Here is a 19,226-nt window from a genome sequence, read left to right as displayed (position 1 = left end):
ATTAGACTTTTCCTGTCTTTCCTAATTAATGCCAAAATATGATGCATTTATAATAAAAAGTAATATACAGAACTATAATCAATCTGTTACTGCCTAAGCATGTTTGTCTGCATTGCTATTGAAACAGAACATATATTCAAACTCTGTCACCTGCTCTGTTCATGGTGGGCCGCACCCCTTTAAGGGCAGAAAGACGCTTGCCCCCAAATGGGACATACTGCTGGCTGGGGGGAAGACACTCTGTCTTAAGCAGCTGCCGTCGTTGCTTCTCCCTAAGGATGGAGTGAACTGCTTTCAGGAAGTCCTTCTTACTCTCTGGAGAACTGCAGATCAGACAAGAAAACATGAAAGACCATGAAAATATTGTAAGAGAGAGGTAGCTTCAGTTTGATGGGGTTCTAACTCCCCCCCCCCCAAATCTTCATTTTTGTAACTGCTGGGGGTCTGCTAACTGTTTCATGCTCTTATTTTAAAACCAGAGCGCCTAAACTTTGGAACGCTCTTCCTCAGCCTATCAGGTCAGCTGAATCAGTGCCTAGTTTTGAAAGACTACTAAAAATAATTTCTATAGGTTCTCTTTTCTTCAATCTTTTGCCAATTATCTGTGGCCTTTTGTGTGTATGCAGGAAAAAATGACCATGACTTTGTGAAACATGTATAAATATGTACATTTAATTTAAAAAAATGTTTTTTTAAAGTGCTATACAAATAACCTTATTATTCGTGTTCATACGTTTTGAATCTGTATGTGCAGTTTTACCTGAAGCACAACTGGAAGCTTCTCTCTGGTCTTCCTTCAGATTCAGACCTCGTGTGGACAATTTCACAGTCCGCCGTGGCCTCTGAGTCTGAGAAAGGCCCAGAAGAGAAAAGATGTGAAATACATTTGCAGAAGTATTCAGTTAATTTCCATCATCAATTTCTTTTCCCTTAACAACAGGCCATTAGGCAGATAAACAGCCTTGTTTGGGCTGAATCGCCGGAGGGTGATTTAAAGTTCACTTAGGACACAGAGAAGATGTGAGAAAGAAGGCATGCAGATCTACTAATGAATATTTATCTGTTGTGTCTACAAAAGGTTATTTATTTTCTGCAGGAGAGGAAAGCAGCATCACTGACAGGCCTCCAAAGCATCATAAGCGTCTGTCACAAAATGCTGATTTATAACCGCGGTTATTTTGGGGAACAGGGTAACATGCAAATGATCTTTTCAATGATCTTGGCATAAAAACTAAAAAAAGAGCAATTTTGCCTTGGATAGTCTGGTTATGGCTTTAGGCACTTTAAGGTTAGGCTAATTAATGCATTAAACAAGTCATAGCCTCTAACACATAGAAAATCCAAAATCCTTTCATGATTTTTTCTCGTTTCTTCATGAAAACACTTTTATTAATGTAAATTTTGAGCTTATCGCTACTCTTCCTAAAAAAAAATAATAATAAAAAAAATGTTGATATGTTGTTGTCCAACACATTCATACATTATAGACTAATGGTCAAATAATACATTTTTATTGCACAGGTCTTCTATTTGAAGATATGCTATAACTAAATCCATGTGTTTCTGGTGTAATTAGTCCATTCATGTTTATGTAAAACTCCAAATCAGTCCTCAAAATGCTAACAGTACCTACGGGAAAATATTAAAAATTGCTGCATGTTAGTATATTTAAATATACTCACTTGGGAGGGTTCGGACTTGCAGAGAATCGGTTGCAATCATGTGACGGAAGCGGATGGGATCTTTTTCATCGCCCCCAGACCCGCGATGAGATGCACCCTGAAAGATAGAGACTGGTCAGATATTTAATGCATAACCGCTGCAGTGCATCAACATGACAGCAGAGAGCATCAGAGTGCAGGGAGAGAGAGGGTTCATTGAACAGACACAAGTATCTACTATACTGTACTATGGGGAGCGTGCACACACGCAGTTACTGCAGCTGCCAATAACTGCCCTCACACAACCATGAAACATTAGCTTAATTATTTCTGTCCCGCATGCAATGTAAAAAGAGAACACGTTAAAAGCACTTCAGAGGATGTGCACCCTCCATCACTGTGTCTTAAAATGCAATTAAAATTAAAAGTCCAAAAAAGGTACTTACAATTTTTTTCCTGTGCTTAGAGCAGTCCTTGTAGACAAATACAACTGCTGTTTTGAACACTGCATGCGGGCAGAGAGAGAGAGGGGGAGAAAAGAAGTGAGAGAATTGATTAACAGGGTCTGCATTCGTTCTTTGCGCAACAAGCAACTTCTACTCACTGTCGCCTTGCCCAAGAAAGCACATATAATAAGCAGATGTAATATTTATTGTCAAAAGTGTCTCAGCTGAGTGCATTTTAAAACACATCCCAGGCACTTCTGAGTAGGTGTGTGAGAACTGCATATCACACCATTAATAATCACTTCACCCAAAAAGTGAAAAACAATGTAAAGATCCCAGTTTGCATGACTGGGTCCATTTGCCCATTAACTGAAATAGCACCGAGCAGTACCAAAGCCTGACAGTAAAGCCTCACACGAAACAGTAAAGTATTCATAAATGCAGAGCAAGTGCTCTTTCATAAAAATGTAACTGCATGTAGCTCCTCTGATAAGTTTAGAAATGTTCATGATGAACAAGAATGTCATGGCAACACTGGTTTATTTTCTGGGATGATATTTTTACATCTTTGACATAAAAAAAGGTGCAAAAGTTGTGGTTTATTACATACATGACAGGTTCTGCTTGGTCACATATTTGAAACAACTTGTTTTGGCAGCATCAATAGTTTCCTGGGAAATACCCAACTTTCACAGACAGACCACATATTTGCCATCATTTGTGGAGACCGTTCTAAAATGTTTATCCTAGCCCCGTTCATCCATCAGTGCAGGTGTTCATTGAGTTGAATGCATCACCTTTATCTCTCCAACATACCTCCAGTCTCTTTATCTCATCTGACCTCAAATTTATACTGGGTTCAGTGCAGTTAGCTGCAAACTCAGGTTCCTCTTAAGGATCCTGACCATCAGAACCAAGTTCTTCTGCGCTGAGGGTTGTAGATTATTCCGAGAGATATTCTTGAGTTGTGTTAATCTTCAGTCATATCTACACTGAGTTTCTGAGACTTTCCCGTTGCACTGTGTGCCAATTGAGCCAATGAGAGTTGTCAAATTAACTCTTTGAGGGTTGCGATAGAGAAGCTACTAGCTGTGAACTGTGAGGACTAAAGGGGCGTTAAGAACAAGGACATTAAGTAAAGTTAAGTAGCTTTCAGCACCACTGAATTAATAATCTAAGTTTACGTCATTTCAATTTAAAACAGGACGGCACATTACTTAGCATTAGTACTTGGATCCATTATGTAAATGTGACAGCAATTTTTCACCTGTGCATAAAGACGCAAACTGTATATTGACCTTTTTTGATTATTCATAAAGAAGAGCTGAGGCTGAAAATGAAACCTAGGATAACTCAAAATGTAGACAGTTGATCAGCTTAGGTTTGTAATCACATTAAACATCAGTACAACAAATCCCCACTTTATGGAGACTCTGTTATATTGTAGGTATATCTCTGTGTTATGTAAGGAGGTATTCCCGGCAGCCTGAATTTCAGGTGGTATAATCTACATAAAACCGTACCAAAAGCAGCTAAATCCGGGTCCTTTTTGCTCTTGGCCAAAGAGGTTTGAGGGTTTATCCATGCCACTGTAGAATGTAGTAAAAGATCCCCCATCGAGAGGTCAGCCACCTGTGATGCATAAAGTAAAAAAAAACAACATGTTAACAAAAAAAGCAAATAAGTCACAGGATCATTCACTGGGCTTAAGGCTGATACATTAATGTGTTCTACCTCTTTTTTATCAGCAGTCTGCTCGTTGATCAGCTGGTCAAAAACAGCGCTGTACTCCTCATGAAGCTTTTGCATCTCATTGATGTGACTTGCAACTTTGTTCATGGCCTTAATTGCAACTACATGGGGCAAATATTTATAGTTAAAACCCCAAATCATTGATTCACCAACACCATATCCTGAATATACAAAGTTCTATGTAGCAGGCGAGTAGATGATGATGTACCATTTCACCACAGTTTTAAATGCTCAATGAAAAAAAGGATACTTACCATCCAGGTGGTAGTGTTCCTCACTGTCCGGGTCAGTGAGAGAATAGAGCTCCCTTAGCAGAAGTGGATACTTCAGCACTCTTTGGATTGGTTTGATCAGGTAAGACTCGAGAGTGGATGAATGTTGCTGTCTGGGATTTTTCTCAGCCAGGAAGGCCTTGAATTCTGGATCGGTCTTTGCTGGAGGAGCGGAAATTTAAACACCGATTTATTTTGTGTAAGGCACAAGGTAACGCAAAGACTTGCTTTTAAAAATAGTAAGGGGTGACTGCATGCTTGGCATGAGGCAAGAATCTGTTAATGTTTTTACCTTTAGCGAGGACCTTTGGGACTTTGGTGTGACTGGCGCAGAAGGCGCTGTAAATCTTAAAGCGATCAGCATAATACAGGAATGACCCACCCAACGAGAACAGCACCTTCTGCAAAAACAGACGAGCATAACATACAATCATAAGATTATATGATCGCATTTAAATGATGGCAACGCACATTATGTGGAAATTCCAATTTTGAGAAGCTGCTAAATAAGAAAGAGTCTCAACTTTTTCTTTTTTTTTTTGACTAACATAAGCTCTTTATTATGCGTTATACAAACAGCAGTACCAAGGGGGAGTGTTCCCTAAATGAGACAAAATAATTAGAGGATTTGAAGCCAAATGAAGCAGTTGGGTCTAAAATCAACATTCATTCACCTTAAATTGCTCCACCCTTTCCAGCCTCTCCTGGTCTGGCATCAGCCTGATTCCATCTTCCAGCGTGCGTAGGAACTCCACCTGGAATTCCACCATCTCTCCGAGGTTACCAAACAAAACGTCCAGCTGCAACACACATCACTGTCAGCACTACTTTCGAGCAAAAATCGTGTATAGGTTATGGTATCTAAGCAGTTTATTTCAATTCTTGGATAATAAATATCAAGTGAAGAGTACCTCATCCTGAGTCAGGAAGCTCTTTTCCTGCAAAGGTTTCAAGTAGCGCTCTATTAGGCAGTTCAGATCCTGAATGAGACAGATATAAACAAGATCAGCCTGTCATCAGATGCTCGAGGAGGAATGAGGCATGTCTTGTGTCTGTTGATTTGAAGGCTATTTAATGAATCATTTGCAAAGATTTTAAAGAATGGATAGAAGTCAACCGCTTGCAGGTTTCAACATAACTCACACTGACACAAAAGTATTTCAGCGACGATGACACAGGAACACACTTGGCAAAACATTTGTGAGTCTGAGACCGTAGCTGCATTCTTGCGGCACGCTCAAAGAACACTTCAGAGACCCTGTACTCACTTTGACATAAGTCTTCTCCGTCTCCACCAATTCATTGATGACCTTGCGCAGTTTGTCAGCGTGGGAGAGCTGTTTCTGTGTGGCCGCGGCTGCTGTGGGTGGTAAAACCGACACAGGGCTCGGAGAAAGGGATGACGAAGACGATGAGGAGGACGACGACATCGGGCACTCGGGGGGATTGATGTCATGAAGGCCGCGGCAGAAAACAGTGACCTGCTCTGTGCTCTGCTCAGAAAGAAAAGGAAGCAGAGCATGCAGAATTTTTAAGGGACCGCTTTAAAAACCACTCACAAAAATTAATAAAATAACTAAATGACTATAATATGTAGGTTTATTTTGAGACGTACGCATTCATCATTAACAAGACATTAAACGCATTCCTACAGTCTGCTATGTATCAAAGACACCAAACATGAAGTCTAAGGAGCTTGGAAAGAAAAGAGTCTGGACTTTTTTAATTTGCTTGAAGACGCCTCACCTCTCATCCGAGAAGCTTCTTCAGTTCTAGGGTCAAATGAGGGTCCTCTTTTGAGGAAGAGAAAGAAGCCATCTATGTCCTCTGTGAACGACCATCTTTGAACAGAGGCGGTGGCTTGCGACACGAACTGTCTGCCATCCAGTTCTGAGATCCCTTCCCAGACGCCTTAACGCCCACTCACATCCTGGGCCATCTGACCTCAGGAAATGATAGGGTGTGGTTAGGTTTCACAATGAGCCCACCCGAAACCTTGGCTGATTGTGACCCACACCCATTTTGACACCTTGGCTCGTGCGATTAGGTAGAGGATCATTAGGGGGGTCCATTGTCCCTCTTGGGGGGATACTCCCACAGGGTTTAAAACTGGGACTCTCTACCATTTGACCCTAGAACTGAAGAAGCTTCTCGGATGAGAGGTGAAACGTCTTCAAACAACTTAAAGAAGTCCAGAAGCTTTTCTTTCCAAGCTCCTTAGACCACAATGGCCTGGATGACTGAGAACCTTCACAGACATACCAAACATGAAGAAACCTGCTAGATTCAGATTGTTAGCAGACCTAATAAGGGACTTGTCGCCTCCTGCTCCTTTTCTGCAACTATAAAACCAGCATTCTCTGATATTACTCTTAGAACTTGTTCAGTAATGACCAGAAACACATGTCACACATCATCCATAACATTACACACTGGAACCAAATACTGAGAAGAATATATTATGAACATGAACACAACAGAGCGCTGCATATTGAAAAATGGACAAAGTGAAAAAGCAGCAGCATCCAAACCAACAGGCTGAGTGTGTTTTTAAAAAAAATCTAATGTTCTACAAGTAATACAGCAGCATGTCTCCCTGCTGCACCAATGGTTATGAGTCTTTCCAGCATCTGCCAATACTTTCTACAACAGACTTCCTGTAGGTAAAGAGGTGTCTCTGAATTCAAACCCAGAGTTCAATAGTTTTCTTTGCAAGCCCAGGCAGGCTGTCACAAGGACTGAGTTCTTCTGAGAAATCTAGAAAAAAAGATGTACATGTGCATATTATAGATTCTCTTTCTAACACCAACTATAAGAGAGCTCAACTCTAAAAATCTCATTAATTACCAGTCCTCCTGTCCAGAGATGACACTGAACCTTTATTGTTTATTTCTAGTGTACATGTTAATCATTTATAAAGCAACCTTTAAAGAAAGGCAAAAGAATGTAATCGAGAAGAAAACTACAGGTAATTTAAACTCTAAGGGACAAACAAAGACACTAAAACCATCACAAAGTAAAACTACAAACTGAGTCGTGTCAAGCTGATTGATGATGCAAGTTTAAATCTGTATTATCTGTAGGCAGCACAAAACAGGTTTGATCCTATTTCAATCGCCATTTACTTAAACGGGATGCCACCAGTGTTACTCACGGAAGCGCTTTTGAGAACATATGTTACAAAACTATCATTTTTATGGGTTCAGTGAAAGTGTTTACTTATTGTAATCTCTGATATGGCAGTGCACCTCACTGTGTGCTGCTGATAGCTGATTTACATAAACTGGTCAGCTGGGGAAGTAGCTTGTCTTTACTGATTCAATGCCTTGTCTCCTGCTGGACTGCAGCAATGACAAACATAATTTTCCATTGTGGTATTCAAACCAGTTTTGCAAGTTTGCTATACACACACACACACACACACACACACACACACACACACACACACACACTTGTTTGCACAGCAGAATTGGGCAAACAAAGAGATTATCGACAGTCCTCCTATCACTAACTAACTACAGTCACAATAATAAACACTTACCACAAAATGAACTAAAAGTCTGAATACAAGTAAAATGACACAGGTAACTGAATTTTGTGTAGCATCCAAATAATTTACATTGCTTACAAAGGTAATAACCGCATTAAAAAACATATCCACAATAAAGACCCTTTAAACTCCCCAAACTGACCTTACACATCGCCGAGAACAAGTTTTATCAGACATTAAATCTTGTTCACCGAAAACAGAATACTAAAGACCGGAAAAGCATGCAAGGATGAATGTGCTGCGATCTGTGCAGTGAGAATTCCTTCGTGTTTCTAAACACAACAAGCCGAGCAATGACACTGCCATTTTTGGCCCTAAAAGCGAGGTCTCGCCCTTGACTGCCGAGTGGCAGATGGGGCAGTGGCAGAGACAGATGACAAGAGATGGGGAACGAGGAAGGAGAAGAAGAATGGCAACATGATGCCGCACCATGACCAATAACTAACTTTCACACTGGCAATCTAAGTGACATAGAGAAAATTGTGAAGAGCATAACTAATAGGATTCAATGACTATTTATCTGGGGTTTATTTAAACCCCAAAACAAACAAGTGCAAGCTTCGATCGCAGATTCTAATGTGCAGTATAACAGTCATTAGCTCGTCCAGAATCGATGCCATTTTACTCCCCATGCCACTGAGATATAAACACGATATAGTAAATAATAATAATAATAATAATGTCTATCACTAACTTTATCATTATCACTAACCTTTGTGGGATTGCATCCACAACACAAGCCACCTCTCACACACACACACACACACACACACACACACACACACACACACAGCTCACCAGCTGTAACATGTCATAGATGGATTCGGTCGGTGGCTTAGAATTTCTTCTTCTCCTAAAAGCGGACATCCCGGCAGGTGAAGTTTCGACGAGAAATCAGGTTTCCATTTCCTGTCCTGCTTTTCAATTCCAGAGTGCTTCCACTCTTCCTCTGCCCCGGGAAGGCTGTGTTTTTCTGCCCTGTGCAGAATGTAGAGTTGCCGAACTTGTCCAGCTAAACTGATCAGAAGTGCTAAAGGAGATGCCTGCTATTCAACACTCACCCTGCTCTGCAAAACACTGCAGCTGGTAAAATCATTACTGTGGCAGCTGAACAAATGGGTCATTAGGCAGACTGAACAGAACAGATTGCAATGAACAACAGCACTCCCATGTCACCTTATCCTACAGCGTCTATCCAATCACTTTCTATTTTTTCAATCCACCGGCTGTCTCTGCATGCTGCCCTGAGCGCCAGTCTCCACTCTCTTCTTTGCCTCGTATCTGTCCTCGTTGCCTCTTCCACTTTTCTGTCCAGGTGTTTGAGAGGAGCGGTGGCAGGCGGCGTAGAACAAAACATTAAATAACAAGATCAAACCTCACACCCTCATGAGAGATGTAAGAAGAGATGGGAGGAGAAAGGAGGGAGGAGAGAATGGGTGTTGAAGAGGCAGTGGGTGGTGGGAGCCAAACACTCCAACAGGCATCTGCCTTCTCTCTCTCTCTCTCTTTCTCTCTCTCTCTCTCTCATCACTGCTGAGAAAGACTTATGTCACTACATGCTTGTATTTGAACTTGCGCTCCGTTTGGAAATGGGTTTTAAGAAATACCGTGGTTAACGCAATTATTTCTAGAATAACGACAAAAAGAACACGTGGAAACCAACTCAGAAAAAGTTTGTGCCCTAATGCATCAACTATGCATCCCACAGTCAAACCAGTTCTTGCCATTTCCAGAAACTATGTCACACAGGTCAGAATAAGTTCTTTCTGAACATTGAAAATGGCAAAAAATAAGTATAGTCCACATAAAGGATAAACTTTAATCCTTTTTATAAAAACAACAGTTGGAGTGGAGAAAGAGAGTCGCAGCTTTTCTCCAAGTCCAGCACATGCAGTCTTTATTAGCACAGTGACTAAATGTACTATATCCTTGACTCGGAACAGACAGGGAGGAAAGTCTAGTATGACAGAGGAGCATGGAGGCAAGCACAAACCTGCTCTAACACCCATCAGCTGAAACCATGCTGAGCGAGAGCCAGAATAACCAGAGATTGCTCATATCCACACACTTGGCACACAGAAGCACAGCACACACATCATTTCACAGCTATGCAGTGAATTTTGACATGCAATAAACACACACACGTATAAGTAAATGGAAATGTCTAGCAATTCTTACGGACGTGCCTCCAATGCCTCCTTGCACAGTGTTTGTCTAAAAGAACAAGCATTTACTTGTCAATATTTGAGCATGGACAGGAAGGAGGGAGGGAGGAGAAAGGAAAGGAAAGGAAAGGAAAGGAAAGGAAAGGAAAGGAGGATATGTCTTGAAGTTCAATTTCACTGGAGATCAGGAAAACATGCAAATCCATAAATCCCTGCAAGGACTGATGGGATATACAGAGAGAGACTTAAATCATATAATCTGAAAGCATGATTATGTTACGACATGAGTCTTCATAAATCTGCACAGGAACATTTCGAATTCAGAGCCGTGGATTTGCAGACTACAGGCTTCAACTCAAAGTTGTAATGGGTGAAAAAAGTTAGAGGCACTTTTTTTATTCCCTTAAACAGCAGCAACCAGCCAGTTCTGATAACACAGCATTAGAGGATTAAGTCGTGTACATTTGAATTTATTTAAATTTTGGAAAACCATCAGAAAGAATGTGTTTTCTTGGTGTGTGTTTACCAAAATATTCTAACACTAACATACAAATTGATGTGTTATTTCTGCATCCTCAGTGTTGACTTTGTGAAGATTATTGCTGCCTTAGAGGCTTCATAAATCAGCACAGTGCTCCCTCCAGTGGAATTTCTGTGGAAGAACAACAGCATCTGAGACAAAGGTGAAAAGGCCCGATTGGAGGGAAGGGGGGCAAGTGAAAGCATAACTGAAGACTTGTGCCACTTATACAGTCATAATAGCCAGAAGCTATAATAATTATATTAAACAAATAGACTAACTCCAAATGAACAACTGGAATTATATCATCAAGAATAAATCAAAAACAAACCTTGATAAAAATTGCACACCACCCTTCAAACACTGAATAATGTATTTTCTATTTCAAATGCCCTCAAGCCAAACTATTAGACATTTGTAAATTATTATCACACTTGTCAGTGAGGCTGACTACACCTTGGAGAACACTAGCAATCACCGACATCTCTACTATCACCGTTATCCTGAGAAATCGGCGCTTTTTTCTCTGGTCGGTTTATCATAGCGGGGAGGTTGCTCTGTGCTTTGTCTAAAATAATGAACATTCCCATATCCCCCGGCTAGCCAGACACTCATTTATCTCCACTAAATGATGTGAAACACTGTGGAGAATGGAGTAATTAGAATGTGGGGATAATTAAAATTGTCCCACTTTGCCTCGTTTTCCTCACTCCTCTGCCACCATGGCACCGCAGGCGCTGGGTGAAATGAGGTAAGACGCAATCCGCAGCACTTCGAAGCTTTTCCAAACAGGAGACTTGAGAAACAAAAGGCTGATCAACATAAAGAAAGGACAAATAGTTTGGGTGAATGTGTGTTTGTTTTTGAAGAAAATGCCACAGTTTTGGCAGTCTGTGGCAAGTTTGGATTGAGCATCCAAGTGTTCAGGCTAAGGTCAGTGCCCACAGCCGGCTAGAGAGCTAAGGGAGCGGGGCTGTTTTAAGTGCCAACGGCATCCTCATGTTGTTTATGGTAATGAACAGCAGGGGGTTCGTGAGGAGGAGGGTGGAAAAAGACCCAAGATCAGAATGAAACTACAAGGACAGAAGGAAAGAAAGGGCATTCAAAACAAGACGGCAGATGAAGGTGCTGGATGAAAAGAAAAGAGCTGCTGTGTCTGATGGTCATGGTCACATTGTTGCTCTCAATGTGGAAAATAATATGACAGTAAATCAAAAATCTAAGGAAATTAGGGGTACAGCAAAGGTAAAGATGAAAGGAAAGGATGGAAAAAAGCAGCAGGGCACAAATCAGACAGCTCGCGTTAGACGAGAGCAGGAGGTGAAAGACACAAAGGTGAGATGAAGATCACTGACTTAACACTTGTGTTCTATTCTTGTTTACTGGTTTGCAGTGAATATTTTTTCCTCTTATAAACAATCCCGATTAGTCAAGTACATTAGTCTGTATGGCTGTGTGGCTGAAAGAGGTCGATTCCCCGAAAAGGCTTTGGATTTGTTGGCCATATATTTCGGATCGCAGTTTTGACTGATTACTGAATTTAACCATACAGCAGATACACAGAAGAACAACTGTGAGGTTAAAACGGCAAAGCAATTTTCAATGTTAATTAAAAACTGCGAAGAGTTTCAGAAAGTTTTGTGCGGCATCTTCAACTAAATGTTTTCTTTCATCATGAGTTCAAATTAGAGTCTCATCTATATCAAGAGCAAGGCAAGCTTTTCTTTAAGTATTTCACTCACTTCTAAAACTGGCACATTGGAATCATGGAGGAGTCTTCACTGAAGCTGCATTTGACCTCACCCATTAGCTCTCCCTTGAGATTGAAACTCATTGACACAAAATGAAGAGTGAATACAGCGATGTCCCTTCCCTTTCTTCTTTGTTCATGCCTAGGTTATCAACACTGGTCCAAAAAAGGAAAAAATGTTTCCGGTGGTTACTGGCTATCAGACAGTGCCATGGTAATGGAAGTGACAAGCGTATCAGAGGGAGAGTGGATGGCACACGGCCTGTCCCAGCAATCACTGCGTCGACCCTGATCAGTCCAGACATAATCTTAATTAGAAAGTGATGCTGTTCACTCACCTGTCTCCAGTTCAGTGTTCCAGAACGCACACTCGCACCCAACACGTACTATGTGCACATCTGTTAATGTGCCAAGACACATACACACTACATTTTGCTATGAATACGGTGCTGCTAATGCAATATGCTGTCAGCACCACAGAAAACTGTTATCGGAGGAAGAATATGGTTATGATTACAGTGTTAAATCCGTAGGATTCACAGACTCACTGTAACCATCATGTTGGGCTTATATATGCCCTATATATTATGACTGTGACAACAGAAAATCCACTGAGAATCTCCCATCTTTTTAGACCAACACTTTTTTTCTGGTTTCATGTGACATGCAGAAACAATTCAAAGCAAAGTAATCAGAAAATCCACACACGTTCCTGCATTTAACAGGATCTGGAAAAATTACACAAAAAAGAGCATAAATCAACTGTTGTGTGTCTGTACGTATTTAACTGTGTCTTGCTACTACAAGTTTAAAAGAAACTGAAGCGGATTATTGTGTCATTGTGACCCCCTGTGGAAATGACCCATGTGGTCATTGCCAACAATGCCATTTCACAGTTATTCAGTGACCCCTATGTGGGAAACTACAAAATAAAGAAGGTCAGTTTGTATTCTGCATCATATACATGCATACATATCCTTATGGATTGGCATAGATTAGCAAATCACTAGCTCATTAAAAAGGTATAGTTAAACACCACAGTGTGCATCAGAAACAACTAATTGTGAGTTTTTCAGCAAAACAATGTTCTTGGATATTGTAGGAGCTGAGATAATAAATCATTCACGCAGAGGGAAAGACAAACTATTCTGGAGAAACACACTGCATGCCTAAAGAAATAAATAAGAAATTTGATATTACAACATTTTTGTGACAGCCTTTTGCAAAAATAGCCACACTGCTGTTTTGTTATGTGGCGTTTTACACACACCTTTTTTTGTATGTGTAATTTTGCCCATAGTGTTATTCCTGTATATAGTCCTGTATATAACACAAACAATAATTGGTGTATGTTTTTTTTTTATGTTAAACTAGATACCTTGTATATAACATATAACTTGGATACATTTGGTTGTGTAGATAGTGATGCATTTTTTACATTGTTTGATCAATTGTAACCCAGGGGAGATGAGATCATAGTGCATCTTTTCTTTAGAAGTCTGAGGAAAAGCATCGCACATTAAGTATCATGCTAGGGCTTACTGGTGTGCCGGTCAATCACTTCTCGTATCTGCTGAATTTTTTCATCCAGCACTCATTCTATTGAACCTTTTATCTTTGTTCAGACTTAGTTTGGCAAACTCTTCCTATATAAAACATGAAAGCAAAGCGACTGCTGAAATTTGTTCAAACATAAATCCAGCCTGTGTTGGATTGTTGATCAAATGATTGTGTTTTCCTTTGCTGTCTGGCATGAAATGTAAGAAATGTCCCCGAAGATGTCAGGCTGCAAGATGACAATGCAACAAATCAAAGACTAAGAAAGCTAAGACTAAAGCTGCCAAAACATCAAACACTGAGCACCAAAAACTCCATCCTCTGTTGGGCTAAACTGTTATTTTTGCATGTCTGAATTTTTTACCTGGCTTGGTGTGTGAAACTGTGGCTTTGTAAAACATATCTTACTTTGTATCCAGTCCCAATGCAAGTTTTATCTTCCGGATGATCCCTGTGGCTCTGCAAGGACAGACAAGGTTCCTCCTCATAAGTATCATCTGGGCTCTCCAGTGGCAAACCTGACACATCATCCAGGATGTCTTCTACAAAAAGGACAAAAGGCAAAGCTGACAAAGAAGACTACACATACACATACCTATACCAAGCTGCTTTCATTTATTTGTGCACTTCATCTGCATTTACTTTGAGAGCCTGGGTGAGTCTGGCTGATTTTTAAAAGGTCACAAGTATGTAGTCGTAACTTTTTAATGAAAATAATAATTTAATAGCATCCTCTTTGTGTTGGATTAAAGTGACAGCAATTAAAGATTCCTATAACCTTTAGTGTTTCTTATTATGATATCACTGTTTAGTAAAATTAGTTATTATTCCTTCCATTTTAAAGTCTCTGTGCTGAAGAACTCTTTTATACACCTGTGTCCTCAAAGCATGACATCATCAATAACCTCCATCTGGCTGCTTAAGTGTTTTTCTCTCCATCTGACCCTTTGCATATGGCATATCCTGCATGATGACAGCTCCACGCTGCTGAAGGATTCATATTAATATTCATATTGCTCCGAGTTCCAAACAATGCCAGCTTGTCAGGCTGCGCATTGCAAGTCCTGGTTTATAAGGAATACAAATGATGCCCTTGCACAAATAAAAAGAGCAGGTCAAAGGAAGGATGGCGGCTGCCTGCAGGTTAGTTATCAGACAGCATCCATGCATAATTAGTAGATCGCCCTGTTCACCTCACTGCATGCAAAAGATGTATCTGAAACCTCTCTTTTTCACCACAGAAAGTTGGGTTTTAGAGGGTGAATGATCACGCAACACAAGATATGTGAATGCAATGCTAAGGACAAAAAAAGGAAGAATCATTTTGTTCTTTTTCCTTTATTGTCATTCATTCAGAACTATGCATGTCTAAGTAAATATGTCAGTATATAAATATCAACTAAGAAAAACTGCTTACATGTAGATTATTTTAAAAAGCAAACAGCTTATTCAACTGATCCCCAAATCTTTTGAGACAGGAAACCTTACCTTGGCTCTGGGAAAAAATGTCTGTGGCTAGGTTTTGTTCCACATCAGAGCGCCGGGGTGGACAGGAGCACACCATCCGAGGATCCAACTGGGGCAGGGTGCTGATGCTCAAGGTCAGGGTTTGGTTTGTAAATGCAGACATCATGTCATCCTTCTGGAGGGCAGATGCCTCTTTACCATTAAGTAACAGAATCTCATCCCCTGCTTTCAAACCTGACAGAGAATCGGGCAAAAAAAATGTAACAAATGTGAAATTTCACTAAGCATATGGTAAAAAAACAGTTTAAGAAACAAAGTCAATATGAAATAAATTATTGTAGAGAAAGTTTTCAAACAATGCACAGTCAGTAAAAGCATTATCTGTGAGTTCATGACCCAAAAAACATCCAACCAACAGCAGAATTCCTATGGGCCGCTCAAAAGCACTGCTCACAGATGACTTATGTAAACAAAACTTTTGCACCATACTTCCCAGCAGCACCTCGGAGACTAATCAGGTGCTCCGAGATGCAAATGTGTTCCATCACATCAAAAATGCATCCTTCTATGATTGCTTGCCTGAGGCAAATACTGATCTAACAAGACGGGGTGGGTTTAAGAGGCAAAGTACAATGTCTGTCTATTCCTGTCCTGTCCTGCCCACTGTGTGTATACGTTCTTCATGGTACAATAGGTGAACAAACAAAACACTGGAACATAGCTTCAGTTTGAGCCTTGCTCTTTGTCTTGCTGCTCCTCCTCTCAAGCACCTGTGCCCCATTCTGTTAATTGAGAATCATCACTCAATCAGCAATCCAATTAGCAGCTAACCTTATCAATAAACCCAATTGGCTGTGACAGCTGTTTAGAGATGTGGCAGCAGCCTCATCTCATCTAGTAACACACAAGGGGATTTTTGGACATGTTTTGACTGCAGTCATCTGTGAGTATGAGCTTATCTTCCTATTTCAGTCTCATTTTAAATTATTTGCTGCAACAGAGACAGCAGCGACATTATTCAGTAGGATTCTCATAGAACAGCAACACACAGTTACATACATATAGACGCATAAGGCACACATTTAGCCTTAAGTTATGACCTAGTTGTCTGAAATGTGAAGTGTCAGCTGTAGCAGAGGCTTTATTGGGCAGAGAGAGATAACCCCTCTGGTCATATACGGCTGCGTGTGTATGCCTGTGTGCAATGCATGGATGTGCCTTTGTGTGTGCTGCTGTGTGAGGAGGGGAAACGGGAATTACAGTGAAAGAGCGAGAGCGGGAGTGAGAGAGAAATAGACCCTTTGGGGCTCCTTGTCCAGTGCTGGCCTGGTTTCTGCATGTACCCTGCAGAAAATCAAGCGTGATGTCTTTCAATTCCCCATTCACTCTCTGCACTGTTAATAAACCACACACATACACACAGGCTCATCACAGTGTTCATGTGGACCCACTAAACTGCATCTAACTCTGTGATTCAGCAGAATATCGTGCCCAGATTGCAATAAGATGCTTTGTCGTATGTGGATGCTTCAATCTTTTTCTACTTCTAACATCAACTGAGTCCTGTGTCTTTTGGCAGCCTGCTAAGATAGCAGCTTTCAGATTGCTAATACACTAGAGGGCACAATCTCACACTTGAGTAACCTTGGTCTGACCCTGGGGCTTAGTTTTGGGGCATGTTATTTTCTATACATTAGTGTTGTATCTACCAAGCAGCCATATGTTTCTCAAACCCATTAGAGTGTCACTGTCTCAGTTAGAAGATAGGGACCGGTGAAGGGGAGGGGGGGGGGGGGGGTTGATCTCCAGACCCAGCAGTGCAAAGCAGAGAGTAGAATAGAAAACAGCCACAAATCAACGCCTTATAAAATCTCTTTGTTCTTGTTTTATGGTTTGTTTGTTTTTTTTATTTTATGGATAAAGGTTTTGGAACGTCATGCCTTCAGAATAAAAGCATAAAAACATCACTTTGGCCATTGTTCTTGACTCTAGCATCTCTTGGCTGGGAATGCGTTCTCTATAAGCATCACTTGTAAGTGTGCTACAGTAACGGGTTAATCTCCTTTACACATGTCAACGTATGCATAAAATGTGTACCTTTCGCTGAAGCCATTCCTCCTGCTTTCACTTCAGTAACTTGGAGCTGCTGCACCCCATCCTCCTCTAAAACTGCCACAGAAAAACCTGCAGACATAGATAGTTAGACACAGAGAAATTCATTTAATTCCTTCGGTCGTCTTTGAAATATTTCTATTTGACAGCGTAAACTGCTGTATAACCACAGCAATTAAATCCACTCCATATCATGTGTGCCCTTCATTTGGGTAATTCCCTTTTATTCATTAACAAAGCATGACTAGATGAAGTCCATTAGAAAATCAATTTGAAACAGAATTTATGGGTGTGTCAAGAACTGACTGCTATTGTCAGAAATAAGCATACCATATCCGTTGTTGCAGAACTCGGCTTTGTCAAACTGGACGACTTTGGTACTTTTGGGATAAATCTCAATCTCTTTGTAGAGCTGTAAACACACAACAGCACATATATAAATAAATAATTGTAATTAAAGAGAAACAAACAAATAGAGATAGATATATCTATATATAGGGAAAAATGGATGGGTAGCAGTGTTGTTGGACAGATAAGGTCAAGGTCATGCTGTTGTTATTAATAAGAAATGAACAGGTTCATGTATTATTCTGGCTCCTTAGCCAAGCAATTGTATCTGAAGGTTGTGGGGTCAAAATCCAGGTCAGGGCTATGAAGTGAGTGGGTGCTCAGACAAGACCCTGAGCTCACAAAAGCCTAGAACATGGACACAGCTGTGTGTATGCAGCAACAGACAGGAACAGAAGTCCGCAGTGTGTAGTAGCCTTCACTGAGGAGAAATAATAACGTAATATCATAGACTAAGGATGAAAGCGGGTGAAATGACTCACTGATCAAAGCAGGAAGATAAAAGAGCTCTTGAGGAAAAGAGCGAGTTATAAAAATGATTGTGCTTTGAGAAAGATTTCAGTGTATCACCTACAAGGCGCAATCAAAAAGAGGATTTGTTTTGGGGTTTACAGCAGATGAATAATGCGGTGGTGGTGGGGACTTTCAGTGAGTGTGACTGTTCTTATGATAAATAGACGCACACAAACACAAACGGCGACTTCGTAGTGCACACAATAGACTTGAAATGCTACTTTGCATAATTTATAGTTTATGCAATAGTGCTTCTTTTCCATCCTGGTGATTTTGTATGCACGGCAAATCAAAACGGCAACCAACTCATGAAAAATGCACAAGCATTCATCCATATCTGACAATAAAAATATGAATAAGAAGATGGCAAATCCAAATAACATACTGCAATAAACTTAGAATCACACAAACAGCATAATAATGTGTGCTGCATGTCTTTGATTAACTTATATGGATATTTAAACCTAGGATATTCACCTGGTTATTACTTAAAAATATATATCTAATGTGGCTTAGTGTGTATTTCCTCACCAGATCGGAGATGTCCTCTTCAAATGTGGGAACATAATAAAGTATTTGGTTGTCAACCAGCACCTTCAAACGCAGGTAGTGGCCAGAGGGATCGATCTTATGGGTCTGGGGGCAACAAGAACATATTACTTGTACATGCGAGTACATGTTTAAGCTTTAAAGTATCTGGTGACTGGCAATAAGGAGAAAGGTAAAGAGAAACCAACATAAAGTGTGTCATTAAAATGTTATGCCACCGCCTACCACAGATACTTCAAATTTCAGTCCACTTTGACATCAGTTCAACAAATGACTGGAACTCTATTCAAAAAGACATTCCCTATATTGAGTTTTAATAATAGTGCTGGGGAATGCTGTCTAACATGCTGGTCCAAAATCATGGACGATGATGATGATGGATGCTCTGCTTCACTCTGTTACGTTTGTGACTTGCATGCACATATGCGTCATTAGGCAATATTACGCCTATTATGTGTCTCTTGCTGAAGCCAATTAAGGAGAAAAGGTAATGAAGTTAAAACAAGTGATGGACTGTGAATGACAGCAATATACAGTGTATCCTGAAAGGTAAGAGCATTATTA

At 40.4% G+C, this 19,226-nt stretch overlaps 1 protein-coding gene across 1 annotated transcript in view; it reads right to left on the bottom strand.

Moving 5' to 3' along the window:
* tiam1a (TIAM Rac1 associated GEF 1a) overlaps nt 1-19,226 on the bottom strand; it is a 51,231-nt gene that overhangs the window by 2,482 nt on the left and 29,523 nt on the right. The window contains exons 13-28 of the mRNA XM_082549989.1: nt 18,645-18,749; nt 17,583-17,664; nt 17,238-17,324; nt 15,162-15,374; nt 14,082-14,215; nt 5,400-5,624; nt 5,043-5,111; nt 4,806-4,931; nt 4,424-4,532; nt 4,114-4,293; nt 3,842-3,960; nt 3,631-3,739; nt 2,108-2,166; nt 1,683-1,779; nt 761-848; nt 151-323 (exon numbers count right to left, since the gene is read on the bottom strand). Coding sequence (XP_082406115.1) covers nt 151-323; nt 761-848; nt 1,683-1,779; nt 2,108-2,166; nt 3,631-3,739; nt 3,842-3,960; nt 4,114-4,293; nt 4,424-4,532; nt 4,806-4,931; nt 5,043-5,111; nt 5,400-5,624; nt 14,082-14,215; nt 15,162-15,374; nt 17,238-17,324; nt 17,583-17,664; nt 18,645-18,749 — 1,975 coding nt within the window. The remainder of the gene's footprint in view (nt 1-150; nt 324-760; nt 849-1,682; nt 1,780-2,107; nt 2,167-3,630; nt 3,740-3,841; nt 3,961-4,113; nt 4,294-4,423; nt 4,533-4,805; nt 4,932-5,042; nt 5,112-5,399; nt 5,625-14,081; nt 14,216-15,161; nt 15,375-17,237; nt 17,325-17,582; nt 17,665-18,644; nt 18,750-19,226) is intronic.

This window comes from Aulonocara stuartgranti (genome assembly GCF_965226115.1).
Source record: "Aulonocara stuartgranti genome assembly, chromosome: 10".
Lineage (NCBI taxonomy): Eukaryota > Metazoa > Chordata > Actinopteri > Cichliformes > Cichlidae > Aulonocara > Aulonocara stuartgranti.
This window is presented reverse-complemented; position numbering and strand designations above follow the sequence as displayed.